Raw genomic sequence first — 16664 nt, forward strand, 5'->3', positions numbered from 1 at the left:
GTTTTTGGATTTAAAAAAATACATTCTGTCTTAAACCTACCATAAATTCTGTACTATCGACAGCCGGAACCACTTACAGGCCTTTTAAGTACGAAAACTACAAATCCCAGCCTCTTTTAGCGGAAGTACGTCATGCCTCCACCGGATATGTGCGAGCGGCGCCGTCGCGAGGCCCTTTTCCGTCTCTTGTGAAGTGTGGTACACGCCGTCAGACACCAGTGAGTCCCTTATACATATTTTTCTTCACTTTTCATGTACTAAAGACATATATTATAGCATTTGTAGAAATAATATCGACACATGGAATTCGTTAGAGGCTAGTTAAAGATATTAATGTCGCTGAAGTGTTATTTTTTTACGTTTTTTTGTCCCGCACGACAATGCTAAGCGCTGCAGAGTGGCTAACACCGTTAGCCCATGTGGAACCTCGCTCACTGATAAAACTCTTTTGTACTTTTACAATTGTAACACTTTTTTAAAACTTGTATTGTTACATTATCGTAGCGAACCTTTTTGTACTTAAGCTGAATGATGTTTTAAGGGCAGCTATCAAGTAACCGACTGCGTTAGCATGAGTTGGCTAACCAGAATGAAGACGTCAACGAAGGCCTTGCTAATGTCATGTACTTTTTAGCGTTATGTTACGCAGTGTTTTAATTTTACACCTTATCAATTAGTCACGGTTACTGAAAAAAAACAACGCTGGTGCACAAAAAAACGGTCGCCGTTGACTTTAATACTAATGCTAATGTTTAAAGCAATGGTCAAATCTCCATTGGGCATGCGCATATATGGTTCTTGAAATACCCGGATGTACACACCAACGATGTATTGATTTAATTTCGCTTAATTTCAGTCACGCTCAACACAGTTTCATTAAATAACAATTAATTTAAACAATTAAATGATGGAAAAATCTGGAAGTAGATTTTAGTTACATACTTTTTGTCCATATTTTAGTATTTACTGGTAGTTTTACTTCCTGAGCTGTGGCTCAGTTTGCTGTAAAATGATAAACTCTTCTAACTGGAATTTATTGCACAGTGACTGAGTGGGAGACTGCGCCCGCCGTGGCCGAGACCCCCGAGATCAAGCTCTTTGGCAAATGGAGCACCGACGATGTCCAGATCAATGACATTTCCCTGCAGGTGAGCGCCACTGGATGGTAGGATGCGAATGAAAGCGAGGCTAGAGTCACGCCTCGGCACTTCCTCCGTTGTCCTGGCGTGCTAGAGTGCTCGCAGAGTAAAAAAAAAAAGTCTGTTATTCGTTGGCTGCCAATTGTGGTGACGCAGCCAATCACCAACTCAGACACATGACACCTTCACTCGTACTTGTTGAAGGAGCTCCCGCTTACGTTTGAGTCGCACTAAATTTACCCGTTTTTTTTTTGTCGCATACAGGACTACATTGCCGTAAAGGAAAAGTACGCAAAGTACCTGCCGCACTCCGGAGGCCGCTACGCCGCCAAGCGCTTCCGCAAGGCCCAGTGCCCCATCGTGGAGCGTCTGACCAACTCCATGATGATGCACGGCCGCAACAACGGCAAGAAGCTGATGACGGTGCGCATCGTCAAGCACGCCTTCGAGATCATCCACCTGCTGACCGGAGAGGTGGGTGCCATATTTTCCAAGCTATTAAAGGAATCTTTATTGAAGGAATACTGCCCTTTTGGAATGTTAAATATCCACAAGATACGGCTAAGAATGCACATAATGGGATGCACCTATTCTGGGGGGGGGGGGCTCATATTGCCAGTAATGCTAAATGATAAATACGCTAAAATATTGAATTACATGAATATAATAGATGTCACAGCATTGCTGTAAAACTTAACATTTTTTAGTAGTTTTAATGGCTAGCTTTTGTAGATGGAATAAGTGTGTCCCATTATGTGCATTTATCTTAAACACACATAAAGGTTATATTTCAATATAATTGTGGATAAACTAGCTGAAATGTATCTTAAAAATACATATTTTTGATTTTAAATACCTCAGCAACGGTGTCCCCTCGTCACCTTTCTTTGCCGTCTTCGTCAACAACTTAATTGACAAATGTTAAATGTTCGTGTCCATTACATTAGTCGCGTTGATTTCTGCATGTAAAACTGTTAATTATATATGCATTACTTCCTATGTGGAAAATAGTTTACATTTTCATTCGTTTAACGAATTGACAAACGATCCAATACTTGGATTCTATCTTGTCATGATGGGCAAAGTCCACGTCAAATTAGTTTGCTTTTCTGTATGTAAAACTAATATTTTTGGGGATTTGAAATTCATTAATTGGACTTAAATTAATTGCTAAAAGGACAAATTGCCTCTGTTCATGTTTTTGTTTTTCTGACCTTTTTGGAAAGAATAAAAACCAAGATGTACTGCAGTATGTGATACATTAGCGTTAGCTTACATTTTGAGTTTGTCGTAGTAGTGACCTCGCTGCCTAATGTCTTCTAGAACAATCAGGCCTTCAATGAAGCTAAAAGTAAATTTAATGTTCATTGATATGCATATAAAACTGTAAACAGGGTTTTGCGTTAGCTACTGATGAGCTAAACGGTCGATGTAACTTGGGTTATGGTGATAAAACACAGATGGACTAACATGCGAACCGAGGCACAGTTTTTTAATGTTAACCAATGCTAACCCATGCTAACGGGTTCCACTGTCTTTGTCGTAGAACCCCCTCCAAGTCTTGGTGAACGCCATCATCAACAGCGGGCCTCGTGAGGACTCCACCCGTATCGGGCGTGCTGGTACCGTCAGGAGGCAGGCCGTGGATGTGTCACCCCTGCGTAGGGTCAACCAGGTCATTATCAAACATTTTATTCATCCACACATTTCTGGAAATTGGAGAAACATCAGCTAAAAAATCACTTCTCTTGTTAGCATGTCTTATGTTAGCGAGGCTAGAGTCACGCCTTGGCATCGACGTTGTCCTGGTGTGCTAGAGTTCTCGCAGAGTAAATGTCTTTGCTTATTCATTGGCTGTGGTCTGTCTGTAGTAGTCCAGCCAATCACCAACTCAGACACATCACTCCAAAGGCTTTGTGCTTACGTCACCACGCGCGTTTGCCTTACTCTCCATCTTAAATCGTTACTGTTGTCTTGCAGGCGATTTGGCTGCTGTGCACCGGAGCAAGAGAAGCTGCCTTCAGGAACATCAAGACTATTGCAGAGTGTCTGGCTGATGAGCTCATCAATGCCGCCAAGGTGTGTCCTGTTCATGTTCTTACTGTAGTGGCTGTGTTGTACTTTGATGTACTGTATCATTGACTGTCACGCTAACCTTTATTCCAGGGCTCATCCAATTCCTACGCCATCAAGAAGAAAGATGAGCTGGAGAGAGTTGCCAAGTCCAACCGTTAAATGTACTTTTGAGAATAAATAAATTTGGATACGTCACTCAGTGGCTTAGAAATGTCTTTATTTAGCCTCAATACATTTAACACCGTCATCTACAGTAAGTTAGCATTATACATTCTGTCTTTTGTACACACAGGAAGTGGTTAATGTAGCTTTACCGTTACTTCGGCCCCTCATATGGCTAATACATTCAGCAAGAGTACAAGCATTACACTGCATAGTATAACAGCTGTCGTTTACTGTAGTGCTGTACAGTTGGCGGTTAGGCCGCCATCATACCTTGGTTTTGGACCAATCAGAAATATGTGTACTTCTTATTGACGAGGAGGCAAAGTGAGGACAGCGACGCTCCCAGTTTGGCGGCTTCGCTGCAGGCTGTCGGCAAGAAGGTGTAGTCTTGCAGCTTCTGGAAGGCCTGGAAAGAAACAGGAAGTACAACTTGGCATACGTACAATAAAACATCAATAAATTATTTATTTTCTGTTGCTTTTCATGGTACTATGGCTTTCATTGCATGAATAGGAACTATTGATATCTCATGCAACTTTAACCGTGCGTTCATGTACAGCTGGTTTGATGTTAACTTACAGGGACGCTGTCGGGACATTCCTCCGCCGGCCTGTGGAGCAGGAAGTCTCTCTTGGACTGAGATTTTATGTAAATGCAGTTGGCTGCCGACTGCTCCGGCACGGTGACGATATCGTAGTGGTGATCGGTCAGCTGCTCCATCATCTGGACACACGAGAGGGAAAAAAAATACACCTTTGTGTTTTAGCATGCTAAGGTTAGCATTCTGTAAGTCATTCATATTTATTCCTTAATTTTTAATTACATTTTGAAAAGAATGTATTTAACCTGCTTAGGTTTTTGCTGAATAGAAATACAAGGAGTGCATCAGAGGTGCAAGTGCAGCTATTGTGCCAGCAGATGGCGCTGTGGTTTAACAGTGATTGAGTGCTCTAACGTACTGAGCAATGGGCTGCTTTTCTACCAGTCTGTGCCTTTATACAGTATTCATGTTAAGACATTATACAAGTGATTGTGACTGACTATCAACATGCCACCATCTTGGAAGGCCCGGTAACGTTCACACTGCTGGACACACCCACCCTGAGAGTCTTCTTGGCCCCGTTGCTGTTGCTGATGATGATGGTGTTGGCGCCTCCCATTGAGCAGATGTTCTTCAGTCGAGCTCCGCTGCAGACTGGCACGGTGGACACGGAGAAGTCCTGCACGCATCACAGTGGGGTGGGGTGGGGTGTGGGGGGTTGTACAGACATTGCAGAGCGTGGTATCGTGGTATGAACAAACAAAGGCGTTGCTAAAACAATCGGCAGCGTCTGTCCTTTATCTCAAACAGGTTTTACAAACAAGACTGTCATGCAATGTCTGCGTTGTGATTAGAAGGCGTGTAGATCTGCTTGTACCAATAATTCTTCTATTAGTAAGTGCAAAATATTAGAAAAATTTAATATTTATATATTTCTTCTATGTTACATCTCACTGCCTCATACAATAAGTGCAACAATTGCACCAAAAATCACTGCATCCCTAAATATAAACTTGGCACTTATGAGTTTACATTTATTTTCATTATATTTACACACTTAACATAATTTAAAAATATTAATTTTTCTTTTTCTACAGTAACCACTCGCTCACCATGTTGTGTTTCTAGCATCTTACCCTGAAAGTGTCAGCCAGCACTTCGGCTCCTTTGTGGTTGGTATGAGAGGAGATGCCGACAAAGAACTCCCTCCCTGTGAAGAGGACGTCGCTGCCCTCCAGTGTGGCCCCTTCAGAGTTTCCCTGCACGGCGTCCATCTCCACCACGGTCAGGTTGAGCTCCGACATCACCCTCCGCACCGTCTCCACCTGCACGGAAGAGAGGCGTGGATGTTGAACAGTCTGCGGATCCGGGATGTATCAAATGGCAGCTAAATATAGGTTAGCTAAATGTAGTTTATTACTAGAGGTTATGTTAGAACATACATGTTGCATGTTGACGCAATAATTTGTTTACATTTAGTCATTAAAAAAAATTTACTTCTGTTTAAATGTAATCATTTTCTAACAAAGAGAAAAGAATAGAGATTATGCTACTGCAGGAAAGCAACAAAAAAAATGAAAAAATATAAGAAAATAATGTTAACATTAAATACATTCTTTTCAATATGCAATTAAAATGAATATATATGATGACTTACAAAATGTTAACAATGCTAACCTTAGCATTCTAAAACAATACTGCTTAGTGTCGGCCTAAGTGCTTTCCACTGAAAATACTACAAATGTTAGTATAATTATGTTAGCATGCTAATGTTAGCATTCTAAAACACCTGGCATAATACTACAGAGTGTTGTCTAAGTGCTTTCCACTGAAAATTCTACAAATGTTAGCATAATTATGTTAGCATGCTAATGTTAGTATTCTAAAATACCTGGCATAATACTGCATAGTGTTGTCCAAGTGCTTTCCACTGAAAATGCTACAAATGTTAGCATACTAACATTAGCGTTCTAAAACACCTGGCATAATACTACAGAGTGTTGGTCTAAGTGCTTTCCACTGAAAATGCTACAAATGTTAGCATAATTATGTTAGCATGCTAACATTAGCATTCTAAAACACCTGGCATAATACTACAAAGTGTTGGTCTAAGTGCTTTCCACTGAAAATGCTACAAATGTTAGCATAAGTATGTTAGCACACTAACATTAGCATTGTAAAATACCTGGCATAATACTGCAGTGTTGGTCTAAGTGCTTTCCACTGAAAATGCTACAAATGTTAGTATAATTATGTCAACATGCTAATATAGTATGACAGCACTAAGTGACGACTTAAGTTCTTAGTTATAAAAATCGCAAAAAAAATGCTAACAATGCTGGCATGCTAACCCCCAACGGGGGGCATCAAGCGTTGATAGTTGAGATTTAGCTTGACGTGAAAAGTAGCCTGTGTTACAGATTATTGCGCTGTTGAGAGATCATTCAAATCCTATACTACATATTACTACTACTACTACTACATATCATTACAACGCATCTTCTGAATGCCTTAAATTAGCATTGTAGTTTATTGAACCATTTCTATGTTTGAAAATGCTTAATTTAGGCAAAACATACATAATAATTTGCATTTTTTTGGACTAATTATCGGCCGTATTAACATAAAAGAGTATTTATTAGAATTAAAAACTATGACAAACTTAAATGACAACATTAAATTTACTATAGATTCATTGAGTAGCTAAACTTTGCCAAATAACTGTCAATAACTGACAAAACACACAACTAGCAAGTGTGTGTTATGTCAGCTGTAGGTTACATGCTCAAAGCAGGAAGAGGACGTTCTCAAAGCAGGAAGCGGTTTTGCAGGACATGTGACTGATGGCTTTCATGACAGTGTACCATTATTTATATTTGCATAATTATATTAGATAACGTGCGGCATCGTGTTACCTCGCTACGCCGCTGCTCTCTGAAGGGCCTGGTGATGAGCGCCGTGTCTCCTTGGATCACCGCCACATCTTCTATCTTCCAGCTCAATGGCAGCTCCGGGTCGGGTGGGATTTCAATCAGCTGCAGGCCCACTTTCTGTCTCAGAGCCCCCGTCAGACACCCAAACTGTCGCTGAGCTTTGGCCAGGTCCACTGAGACCTCCTTGTTCTCGTCATTGTCTCCCAACGCCTTCCCAAAGGTCTCCGGGATGCCCCGTACCACGGCGTGGGTGAAAAGGCCATACGGGGACATGTTTGCCATCTCTGTGGAGCCGAGTGGAAGTGGGAAACAGAAGCAACTTCTTCACAGGATCCAAAAAAACGACAGGGGACACCTTCATCTACTTCCTGACCAGCATTCTTCTAAAAGATGTCCTCAGCCTAAAAAAACACACACAAAAAACAGGAAACAGACTTCAATAAGAGCAAACAAATACAGGCTTAGACATTCAGGGTCACGTGGCTTAAATGAGGATTATAATTGGCACGAGAGACCACGAGACTAGCTAAGAAGCTATCATATCAATACACTACGTAACAATATTAACAATACCGAATAAACTTTATTAAAGCCTTTACTTTCTAAACGTTAGTAACAGTAAAACAAGTAACTAAATTGTTAAGTGGTACCACCATCCTAAAACCTTCATTTCTTCAACCTTTATTCGTCAAAAAAGTTTGGCGGCGTTATTAGCTCAGCATCAGTGCAAGCTGTGCTAATTAGCAGTGACGTAAACATCGACGCCCAAACTCACGCATTACTCGCAATATACTTTAAACAGTTACTCCTTAAGGGAAACCATATCCAAAACTAAACAAGTAAACTTTAAAATTAACATTTCTTTACCACTTTAGAGCGTAGAGGCCAAACGGTCGCTCACGTTCCACTGTGTTTGATGTATTTCCCCCAAAACAGGGCCGTTTCCCGTTATCCCCTTTTTGCCTTTGGCTTGTCTAGGCTCCCGCCCATCCCCGTGTTGAATTGTACAATTTCCGGTTAAGGATTTCAAAATAAACCACCGCTCCAAATACGTTGGTTAGTTTTAGGTGGTAGCTAGGTGTATTTAGGGTATTACGCGTTGTGAAAATTAACTCGACGACGCGTGGGTGTGATGAAATAAAACGATATGCTCCTTCAACTAAGAATAATACCTTTAAAAAAGCTGGACCTTCCTAACTATGTTAGTGTGATTTCCGGTTTGTATTTATTTTGACACGGATGTAGTCCCCACCCTTTACACGTCAACCCTCCCCCACGTGCCCTGTTTCCATTTGATCAAAGCCCCTAAAAAATAAATAAATACATGTAAATAACAGCAAAAAATTAACTAAATTGTTAAATTAAATATTCTAATTAGCAGATTTTTGTAAATAATACAATGAGTGACATCATAAAGTTAATGAAGTGCCAATACAAGAGGCTGGTAAGAATAAAATACTTTAAAAAACATAGTAATATTAGTATAAATGTAAACAAGTTACTCACAGCATGACAATTGTGAAATATTCCTATTAAACGGTCATCACATTGACGTTTATTTATACTGAGCAGTTGTTTTTGTCTGTGTGACATGACATAAAAAATAATCTTTTAAGCCTTTCTCAAATGGGTCAAATGCTGCTGGACTATTGGATAAACACGTTGCGCTGTTGAAGACTGATTATTAAAAAAAAACAAAAAAACACTTATGTGCCACCTTTAAAAAAAAAAAGCAATGTTTACGGTTTAATGTTTGATTTATGTTTTGAACATATAGGTTAGGATAGATGTTTTGATGTTGAAAGCGACACAATGACAAATAAGTGATATAAGTGATGAATGGAAAGAGTGGGGGGGGGGCGGCATAACGTGTTGATATAGCAGAGGGATAAAAGAGGAGTGGGAGGAGGGTGGCAAGCAGAGGGCACAGACAGGATTAAAGAATACCATCTGTCCACAGTAACCATGTAAACACACGCACAACTTATAGTATAAAAGCCTGCTTTGTTGCTTTAAATACTCTTTTTTTTACAGCACCTTATTTATTGTACTAAAAAAAAATAAAAATTCATTATAATTTGGCCAGAATATGAGGTGAAATAATTATCATATAACTTCTGATTATCGCCTGGTCAAACTGGTGAGGTCATAATAGGCTCTGTCATTGGCACGAAGATCGACAGCAAAGGGCACCCAGGAGACCTTGCTTCTAAAAGTGCATTAGAAACAAGTTGGAAAAAAAAAATGAAAAAAACGACATACGTTTAACCCCTTACGTTTTTTGTCAAAAATCACCAAATTCAATCTTTGGCATTTGATGCCATTTTTGGATGCTTCTGGGTCCCCTGTTGAGCGTGTGTGAGGTTTCCACTTTTATTTTTGATAGAAAAGTGCTTTAAAAGCAAGTTGAAAAAAATGAAAAAAAACGACATACTAACCCAGGGGTGGGCAAACTTTTTGACTCGTGGGCCGCATTGATATGACAAAATTTACAGGGGGGGGGGGGGACTATATATTTTACACGTAACAGTCCACCTGGTATTATTGTATCTGCTATTATTATTTATTATTTTATATTTATATTTGCATATTTTAAAAATAATAAAATATTATAATAATTACAATAAAATTTAAATAATAATTATTATATTATTATTATGTAAAATATGCAAATATAACAATAATATTATATATAATTAATATAATAATTAGCATTAATATAATTAATATAATAATTAGCATTAATATAATAATTATAATAATCATAATAGTTCTAATAATAATTATAATAATCTAATAATAATAATAATAATAATAATTCTTATTATTATGTGCTTGTGTCCCTTTTTTCAGGAGCACTTGGTAAACAACAGACCATGTCAAAAATTGATAAAACCATCAAAAGGTTGGCTCAGGCCATGATGCCAGGTTGTATGTTGACTTTAAATGAAATACTTTGGAAAGATTGGACGGGCCGTATTCAAACACTTGGCGGGCCGGATGTGGCCCCCGGGCCGTAGTTTGCCCACCCCTGGGTTAGTATGTCGTTTTTTTCATTTTTTTCAACTTGCTTTTAAAGCACTTTTCTGTCAAAAATAAAAGTGGAAACCTCACACACATCTATCTATCTGGACATGTAAAGCTGTTTACTACCAACAGCTCATCGGGTCTGAGCCTCCTGACCGGGTCCCATCACAAGACTTGCAGTCATCAGACCGTCCTGCAATGCCGTCCTCACGTCTCCCATTACACCAAAAGCCTAATTTTGTTATCGGGACCATCAGCCAACGTGCCGAGCTTCACAATGCTGAGAAGCACAGCATCTTCATTCCTGCACACAAAAACACCATCGTAGACTAAAACCCAGGGTGCTTTCCAAACACCACGCATCGTTAGCTTCAGTTAGCTTCAGTTAGCTTCAGTTAGCTTCTAAGTTTATAGTCATGTTCCACTGACTTTGTTAGATATGATTATGACACCCATAGTTTCTTGACACACACACTCACATAGCACAATCAGAGTTGAGTACTTCATTGAAAACAAAGCAGTCCAAAGAACCAGGAAGAATTATAGGAAAGGTGTGATGATAACCATAGAAACAGAAATGGTTAGCGGCGCCTCTGATTTTTTTGTTGCTTAATTGGATTTTTTTTTTATCAAAATGAATACAAATAAATTTCTAGTGTAAAAGTATAATTATAGCAAATATGTGTTGTTGATATGGCTTCTGATTAGCATTTATAATAAATAATAAGAAAATTAATATTCATTAATAAATTAATAAATTCATCTAACTATAACAAATATTTGATGTTGATATGGCTTCTGATTAGCATTTATAATAATAAAATTATAATTAATACAATCTATAATACATTTATTATAAATAATAAGAAAATTAATATTCATTAATAAATTAATAATAAGTAAATAAATTATACAAAATATATTTAAAAATAAATAATAAAAATTGATAATATAAAAAAAATAAAAGTCATAATATTATGAGAAACAAACTTTAAAAGTAGTCATTTTTGGGAAACTTAATTTGGACAAAAAGTTATAATATTACCGGAATGAAGTTGAAATATTTATAACAAAAAAAAGGAAAAATGAGCTAAATTAATCATAAGTAAATAAATTATAAAAAATATATTTAAAAATAAATAAAATATTTTTCTCTTTTATTTTTGCAATTCTAACAAGAAAAAAAGTCAAAATTTTAGAGAATAAATTGATAATATTAAAATATAAAAAAATAAAATAAAAGTCATAATATTATGAGAAACAAACTTTAAAAGTAGTCATTTTTGGGAAACTTAATTTGGACAAAAAGTTATAATATTACCGGAATGAAGTTGAAATATTTATAACAAAAAAAAAGGAAAAATGAGCTAAATTAATCATAAGTAAATAAATTATAAAAAAATATATTTAAAAATAAATAAAATATTTTTCTCTTTTATTTTTGCAATTCTAACAAGAAAAAAAGTCTAAATTTTAGAGAATAAATTGATAATATTAAAATATATATATAAATAAAATAAAAGTCATAATACTATGAGAAACAAACTTTAAAAGTAGTCATTTTTGGGAAACTTAATTTGGACAAAAAGTTATAATATTACCGGAAAGAAGTTGAAATATTTATAACAAAAAAAAAGGAAAAATGAGCTAAGACCAAAGTTGATACTAATATTACACTTTTTTCACTTTTATTTTTGCAATTCTAACAAGAAAAAAAAGTCTAAATTTTAGAGAATAAATTGATAATATTAAAATATAAAAAAATAAAATAAAAGTCATAATATTAGGAGAAACAAACTTTAAAAGTAGTCATCTTTGGGAAACTAAATTTGGACAAAAAGTTATAATATTACCGGAATGAAGTTGAAATATTCATAACATAAAAAAAGAAAAAATGAGCTAAGACCAAAGTTGATACTAATATTACACTTTTTCCACACCAAAAACCTTTTTATATTATATTAAAAATATTTACATATTTATTTATTTATATTTACATATAAAAATAAAATAAAAAATCATCAAATAACAAAAAAAATGTGATAATCAATTACTTTTGCAGCTCTACTTCAAAGAATCGCCTCTAAGAGCTGTTTTGTTCGGGATGCTGACCTAAGCGTATAACCACAAGTTACTGTAGTTATCTGCGACGAGACTACATATGTAGTATTTCCTGTTTAGTCTTCCGCTTTGTTGCTATCAGCAACCGTTTCTCACCTAAGTCACGCTAATGTCAGCCATGTTAACCTGAATTGAGGACAATTACGACTTGGTCAGAATGGTATATGATCATGTATGATATTTCAGTCTGCTTTCGTGTAAGAGGCCTGAGTCGTTCGCCGTTCAGACGCGAGGAAGGGCGAAGAAGAAGAGGAGGGGTGTGGACTTGGTTGGGGCTTGAAGGAGCAGGACAATTGAATTGGAGCCAATTTGAGAGCAGCTGCAGAGGTTTGAATGTTGAAGGCTGGAAGGTTCCGGGCAGATATTTGTTGGAGTGGAAGCATCATCATCATCATCATCATCATCATCATCATGTCCGCCTCACAGATTCTTATGCTACTGTGCTGTCTTCCTTTGGCAAGTATGTCTAGATAGAGTGTTTGCATTTTTTTTTTTAAAGACTTCCTGTGATGTTAAAATTAGACGCACTTTCTACTATATTTTTGGTCGCTTGACTTTTTTCTGTATGTTTATGATGTAGTATTTCCTAGTATTTAGGTATTTACAGTATTTACTAGCGCTGTTGTCGTCATTAATAGATTTCCATGTAGGCGAAAATGCTTACAAACTTTAGTCTTTCCTCTTTTTTTCCCCATTTTTGCTGTTGTTTATTTTATTTATTTCAACTATTGTCTTAAATAATTGTGAGAATTTTTTTTTTATGTAATGTTATGACTTTATACCCGTAATATTCAAACTTTATATTCCAACAATTACAACTTTATTTTGTTTTTCATAATATTACAACTTGAAAAAAAAAATATTTTTTTATTTTAATATTTCAACTCCATGCTACTAAAAAATATATAATTTTTTCAAGTTGTAATCCTGTGAATTTTACAAGAATAAAGTCAAAATATAAAAAGTAGCACTTTATAAGAATAAACTCATAGTATTATGAGGATTTTTTTTATTTTAATATTTCAACTCCATGCTACTAAAAATATAAATGTTTTTTATATTTTTTTATTATTTTTTATTTTTTATATTTTGACTTTATTCTTGTAAACAACTATTTCCACTTCTCATTGTTTTAGTCCTATAATATTTTTAGTCCTATAGCATTTTTAGGCATTTCTGTTCTTTTTGTCCAACTATTTCAACTTGTATATTTCCTCTATGATTTATTACGATAATATTTTGACTTTATTTTTGTAAAATTACAGCATTTTGGGGCATTTTTGCTGTTTTCTCTACCAATTTTCTACCTTGATATTATGATTAATTCCTATCATATTTTTACTTTATTTTTGTCAAATTAAACATGCTTCCGCAAATATTACAACCTAAAAAAAAATTCAACTTTTTTACTTCTACTAAAATTATGTATTTTTTGACTGGTAATATTCCAACATTATTCTCATGAAACTATACATTTTTCTTGTTTTTTTTGAAAATTCTTTTTCTTGTCAAAATATATATTTAGCATGTGCCGTGGGCAGGTCACAAATGGCTCCCTGGCCGCATTTTGGATATCCCTAAAACAGTATTTCAGATTGATTTAAAAAGTTACCAGCTATGAAGAGACTATAAATACTAATATGTCTTTCTAATTCTACCACTGCTTCATTGTGACGCGTACGCCTCGCTGTTTCCCCCTGTAGACTGGAGGAAGTACTGCATTTACATATTTGGTAGATGTTGGGCGCACCAAATTAAACTGTTTGTTTCCTCAAGCTTGTGTGTTTGGTTTCAGACTGCTTGCAGTGTTATACCTGTCTATTTCCCGCCATCTCGCCGCTGGATTGCCTGAAGTTTCCGCAACAGTGTCCCGTTGGACAGCGCTGCCTGTCCAGTGTCGCAACGGGAAAACGAGGTGAGCTGTGGAGCCTTATTGTGTTCAAGAGTCGAAAGAGTCAGTCAGGGTGGGAGGATCTGAGACTCTATTGGAACACAAGTGGAGGACAAAAGGTTCATTGTAGCAACAAAACATGTGTGGGAACACGTTGAACAATATTTCATATTGTAAAAACTAAAACCAGTTTTTGAAAAACATCCATGCACAAAGAAAAAAAGGGTAATTAATTAATAATATAACTATTCATAATGAATAAATCGTATTTTAATGTTTTTAAAATATGCCAAGTGTCTCTTTGGACACTAGACCGAAGTTACTGAAAAAGATCAGGGTGTTCAAAGTGTGGCCCATGGGCCAGTTTCAGCCCACAGGTGTTAAACTGGTCAAATATAGTAAAAAATATACTCAAATAAAGCCAAAAAGTCTAAATATTAACAGCAAAGAAGTTGTAAACAAATAAGAAAATTTGGTATTTTTATAAGAATACTGTCATAATATTATAAGGAAAAATAGCAAAGAAAGACATATTTGAAAAGTCGTAATATCATGACAAAATAAACAAAACAACCAATAAAGTTGTAAAATGAGGCTGCAAAATTACAGGAAGAATGACATTACGACATTTTTCTCGTCAAATTCAGGTGACTAAAATCGGAAATTTACGCTAAAAATATTTTTATTTTATTATTTTATTTTTATATTTTCTACATTTATGACTTTTTTTCTTCATAAATCTACAACATTATTTTCGTAATATTATGACTTTTTTCTTGTAAATTTATGGGAATAAAAATGTACATTTACCAGAAATAAGTTTATTCTTCTCAATGTATGACTTTTTTCTCATAAATATAAAACTTTTTTTCTTGTAAATTTATGTAATTATTGTCATAATATTACGACTTTTTTCCTGTAAATTTCTGACAATAAAATCAGAAATTCACGACTCCATTTTTTAACATTTTCGACATTTACAAGTTTATTCTCATAATATTATGACTTTTTTTCTCAAAAATTTATGGGAATAAATTTAGGAGAAAAAAAATGTTTTCTTCTAAATGTGTGACTTTTTTCTTATAAATGTACGACTTTTTTTTCTTAATAATTAATAATTTTTTATCGTAATATTTTGACTATTTCTTTTAAATTTATGACAATAAAATTGGACATTTACGACAATTAATGTAATGTTCTGACTTTTTTGTGTAAATGTACAACCTTTTTTTTATTATAAATTGACGACTTTATTTTATTTTATTTTTTGTTATGTGATCCTAATATGCCGCGCTAAAATGTCATAGGTATAAATTTGGGTTATTATCAAGAAAACAATGAAAATGGCTGAAAATCAGCTTTTAAATCTTAACTCATTTTGTGGGATGTTTGTATATTTGTACAAACAAATTAACTTCTATTTGTGCCAGACTTTACAATGAAGAAAAAACTAACTAAAACTAGTCTAATCATCATTTTCTTGATTGATATCTTGATATTTATATGTTTACAGGAAGCATGTTTTTATGTATTTTGTATGAGTATTTTTTCTAAATCCTGTGTAGTGAAGCAGAAAAGGAGTACTGATTCAGTTTCATCAAGTTGATTGAAAAGCCTGAATGATGCCATTATCATCATTAGCAGTAAAAATAGCCCTGCTGCCTTCATCCATCATTACTGTTAATCGCATGCGTACGGTGATGACACAGTCGTCCGCCCTTCCTCTGCTTCCGTAGGCGCCCTTCAAGTGACCATGTACGAGAAGAGCTGCGCCATTCCCTCCCAGTGCGGCGTGAGCGGACAGAAATACGCCAGCGGCCTCTATTTCAACTACACTAACGTTTGCTGCAACACAGACCTGTGTAACGGGGCTGCTGGCGCCCTCAGGTGGGGGGGAGGAGCCACGCTCTGTCTGCTGCCCGCACTCAGCCTCCTGCTGGCCTGATACAGTATGGCATCCCGGCTCATGGAGAACGTCGTTGTCATCTACGGAGGAAAATGACTGTAAAAACATGAAAGCAGGCTACTCGTGAAATGATTATAATTTTTATTTAATCTGTTTAATTTGTGTTAGATAACAATAATTGTGACTTGATAGATGCTCTAATAATAAACTTTTGTTATATTCTCACTTTTTTTTCTCGGAAATTTTCGACTTTGCTCTTGAAATATTCCAACATTATTTTCTTGTAAATTTATAACTTTGTTTTCACAATATTCTCACTTTTTTGTCGTAAATTTAGGACTTTTTTCTTGAAATATTCCAACATTATTTTCTCGTAAATTTAAGTTTTTGTCCTCGGAATATTCATATTTTTTTTTCTCATAAAATTCCAACTTTGCTCTTGAAATATTCCAACATTATTTTTTTGTAAATTTATGACTTTGTTTTCAGAACATTCTCACTTTTTAGTCGTAAATTTAGGACTTTTTTCTTGAAATATTCCAACATTATTTTCTCGTAAATTTAAGTTTTTGTTCTCGTAATATTCTAACTTTTTTTCTCATAAAATTCCGACTTTCATCTTGAAATATTCCAACATAATTTTCTTGTAAATTTATAACTTTGTTTTCACAATATTCTCACTTTTTTGTCATAATTTAGGACTTTTTTCTTGAAATATTCCAACATTATTTTCTCGTAAATTTATGACTTTGTTTTCAGAATATTCTCACTTTTTTGTCGTAAATTTAGGACTTTTTTCTTGAAATATTCCAACATTATTTTCTCATAAATTTAAGTTTTTGTCCTCGGAATATTCACATTTTTT

The 16664-nt window shown here is 35.2% G+C and overlaps 3 protein-coding genes and 2 non-coding genes across 5 annotated transcripts; 4 read left to right on the forward strand and 1 right to left on the reverse strand.

Annotated features, from left to right (window-relative positions):
- Positions 1–125: 125 nt before the first annotated feature.
- Positions 126–3410, forward strand: rps5 (ribosomal protein S5). Its single transcript, XM_058047366.2, has 6 exons — positions 126–218; positions 1045–1148; positions 1404–1613; positions 2686–2814; positions 3120–3218; positions 3306–3410. Coding segments are annotated over exons 1-6 (612 nt in total). The 5' UTR covers positions 126–217; the 3' UTR covers positions 3375–3410.
- On the forward strand, positions 1182–1319 carry LOC131102455 (small nucleolar RNA SNORA3/SNORA45 family). The gene has a single exon (XR_009119449.2). It is a non-coding gene; the product is annotated as a small nucleolar RNA SNORA3/SNORA45 family (small nucleolar RNA).
- On the forward strand, positions 2908–3042 carry LOC131102454 (small nucleolar RNA SNORA3/SNORA45 family). The gene has a single exon (XR_009119448.2). It is a non-coding gene; the product is annotated as a small nucleolar RNA SNORA3/SNORA45 family (small nucleolar RNA).
- Positions 3409–7884, reverse strand: ddah2 (DDAH family member 2, ADMA-independent). Its single transcript, XM_058047365.2, has 6 exons — positions 7722–7884; positions 6837–7255; positions 5058–5246; positions 4481–4600; positions 3960–4103; positions 3409–3786 (listed from the first exon to the last, which is right to left on the reverse strand). Exons 2-6 carry the CDS (start codon positions 7134–7136, stop codon positions 3667–3669), a joined length of 873 nt encoding a protein of 290 aa, XP_057903348.2. The 5' UTR covers positions 7137–7255; positions 7722–7884; the 3' UTR covers positions 3409–3666.
- A 4378-nt stretch (positions 7885–12262) lies between these two features.
- LOC131101874 (prostate stem cell antigen-like) lies at positions 12263–16031 on the forward strand. Its single transcript, XM_058047265.2, has 3 exons — positions 12263–12462; positions 13798–13917; positions 15630–16031. Exons 1-3 carry the CDS (start codon positions 12336–12338, stop codon positions 15836–15838), a joined length of 456 nt encoding a protein of 151 aa, XP_057903248.2. The 5' UTR covers positions 12263–12335; the 3' UTR covers positions 15839–16031.
- Positions 16032–16664: the final 633 nt, after the last annotated feature.

This window comes from Doryrhamphus excisus, linkage group LG7 (assembly GCF_037039965.1).
Source record: "Doryrhamphus excisus strain RoL-2023G ecotype Guam linkage group LG7, RoL_Dexc_Guam_v1.1, whole genome shotgun sequence".
NCBI classification, from domain to species: domain Eukaryota; kingdom Metazoa; phylum Chordata; class Actinopteri; order Syngnathiformes; family Syngnathidae; genus Doryrhamphus; species Doryrhamphus excisus.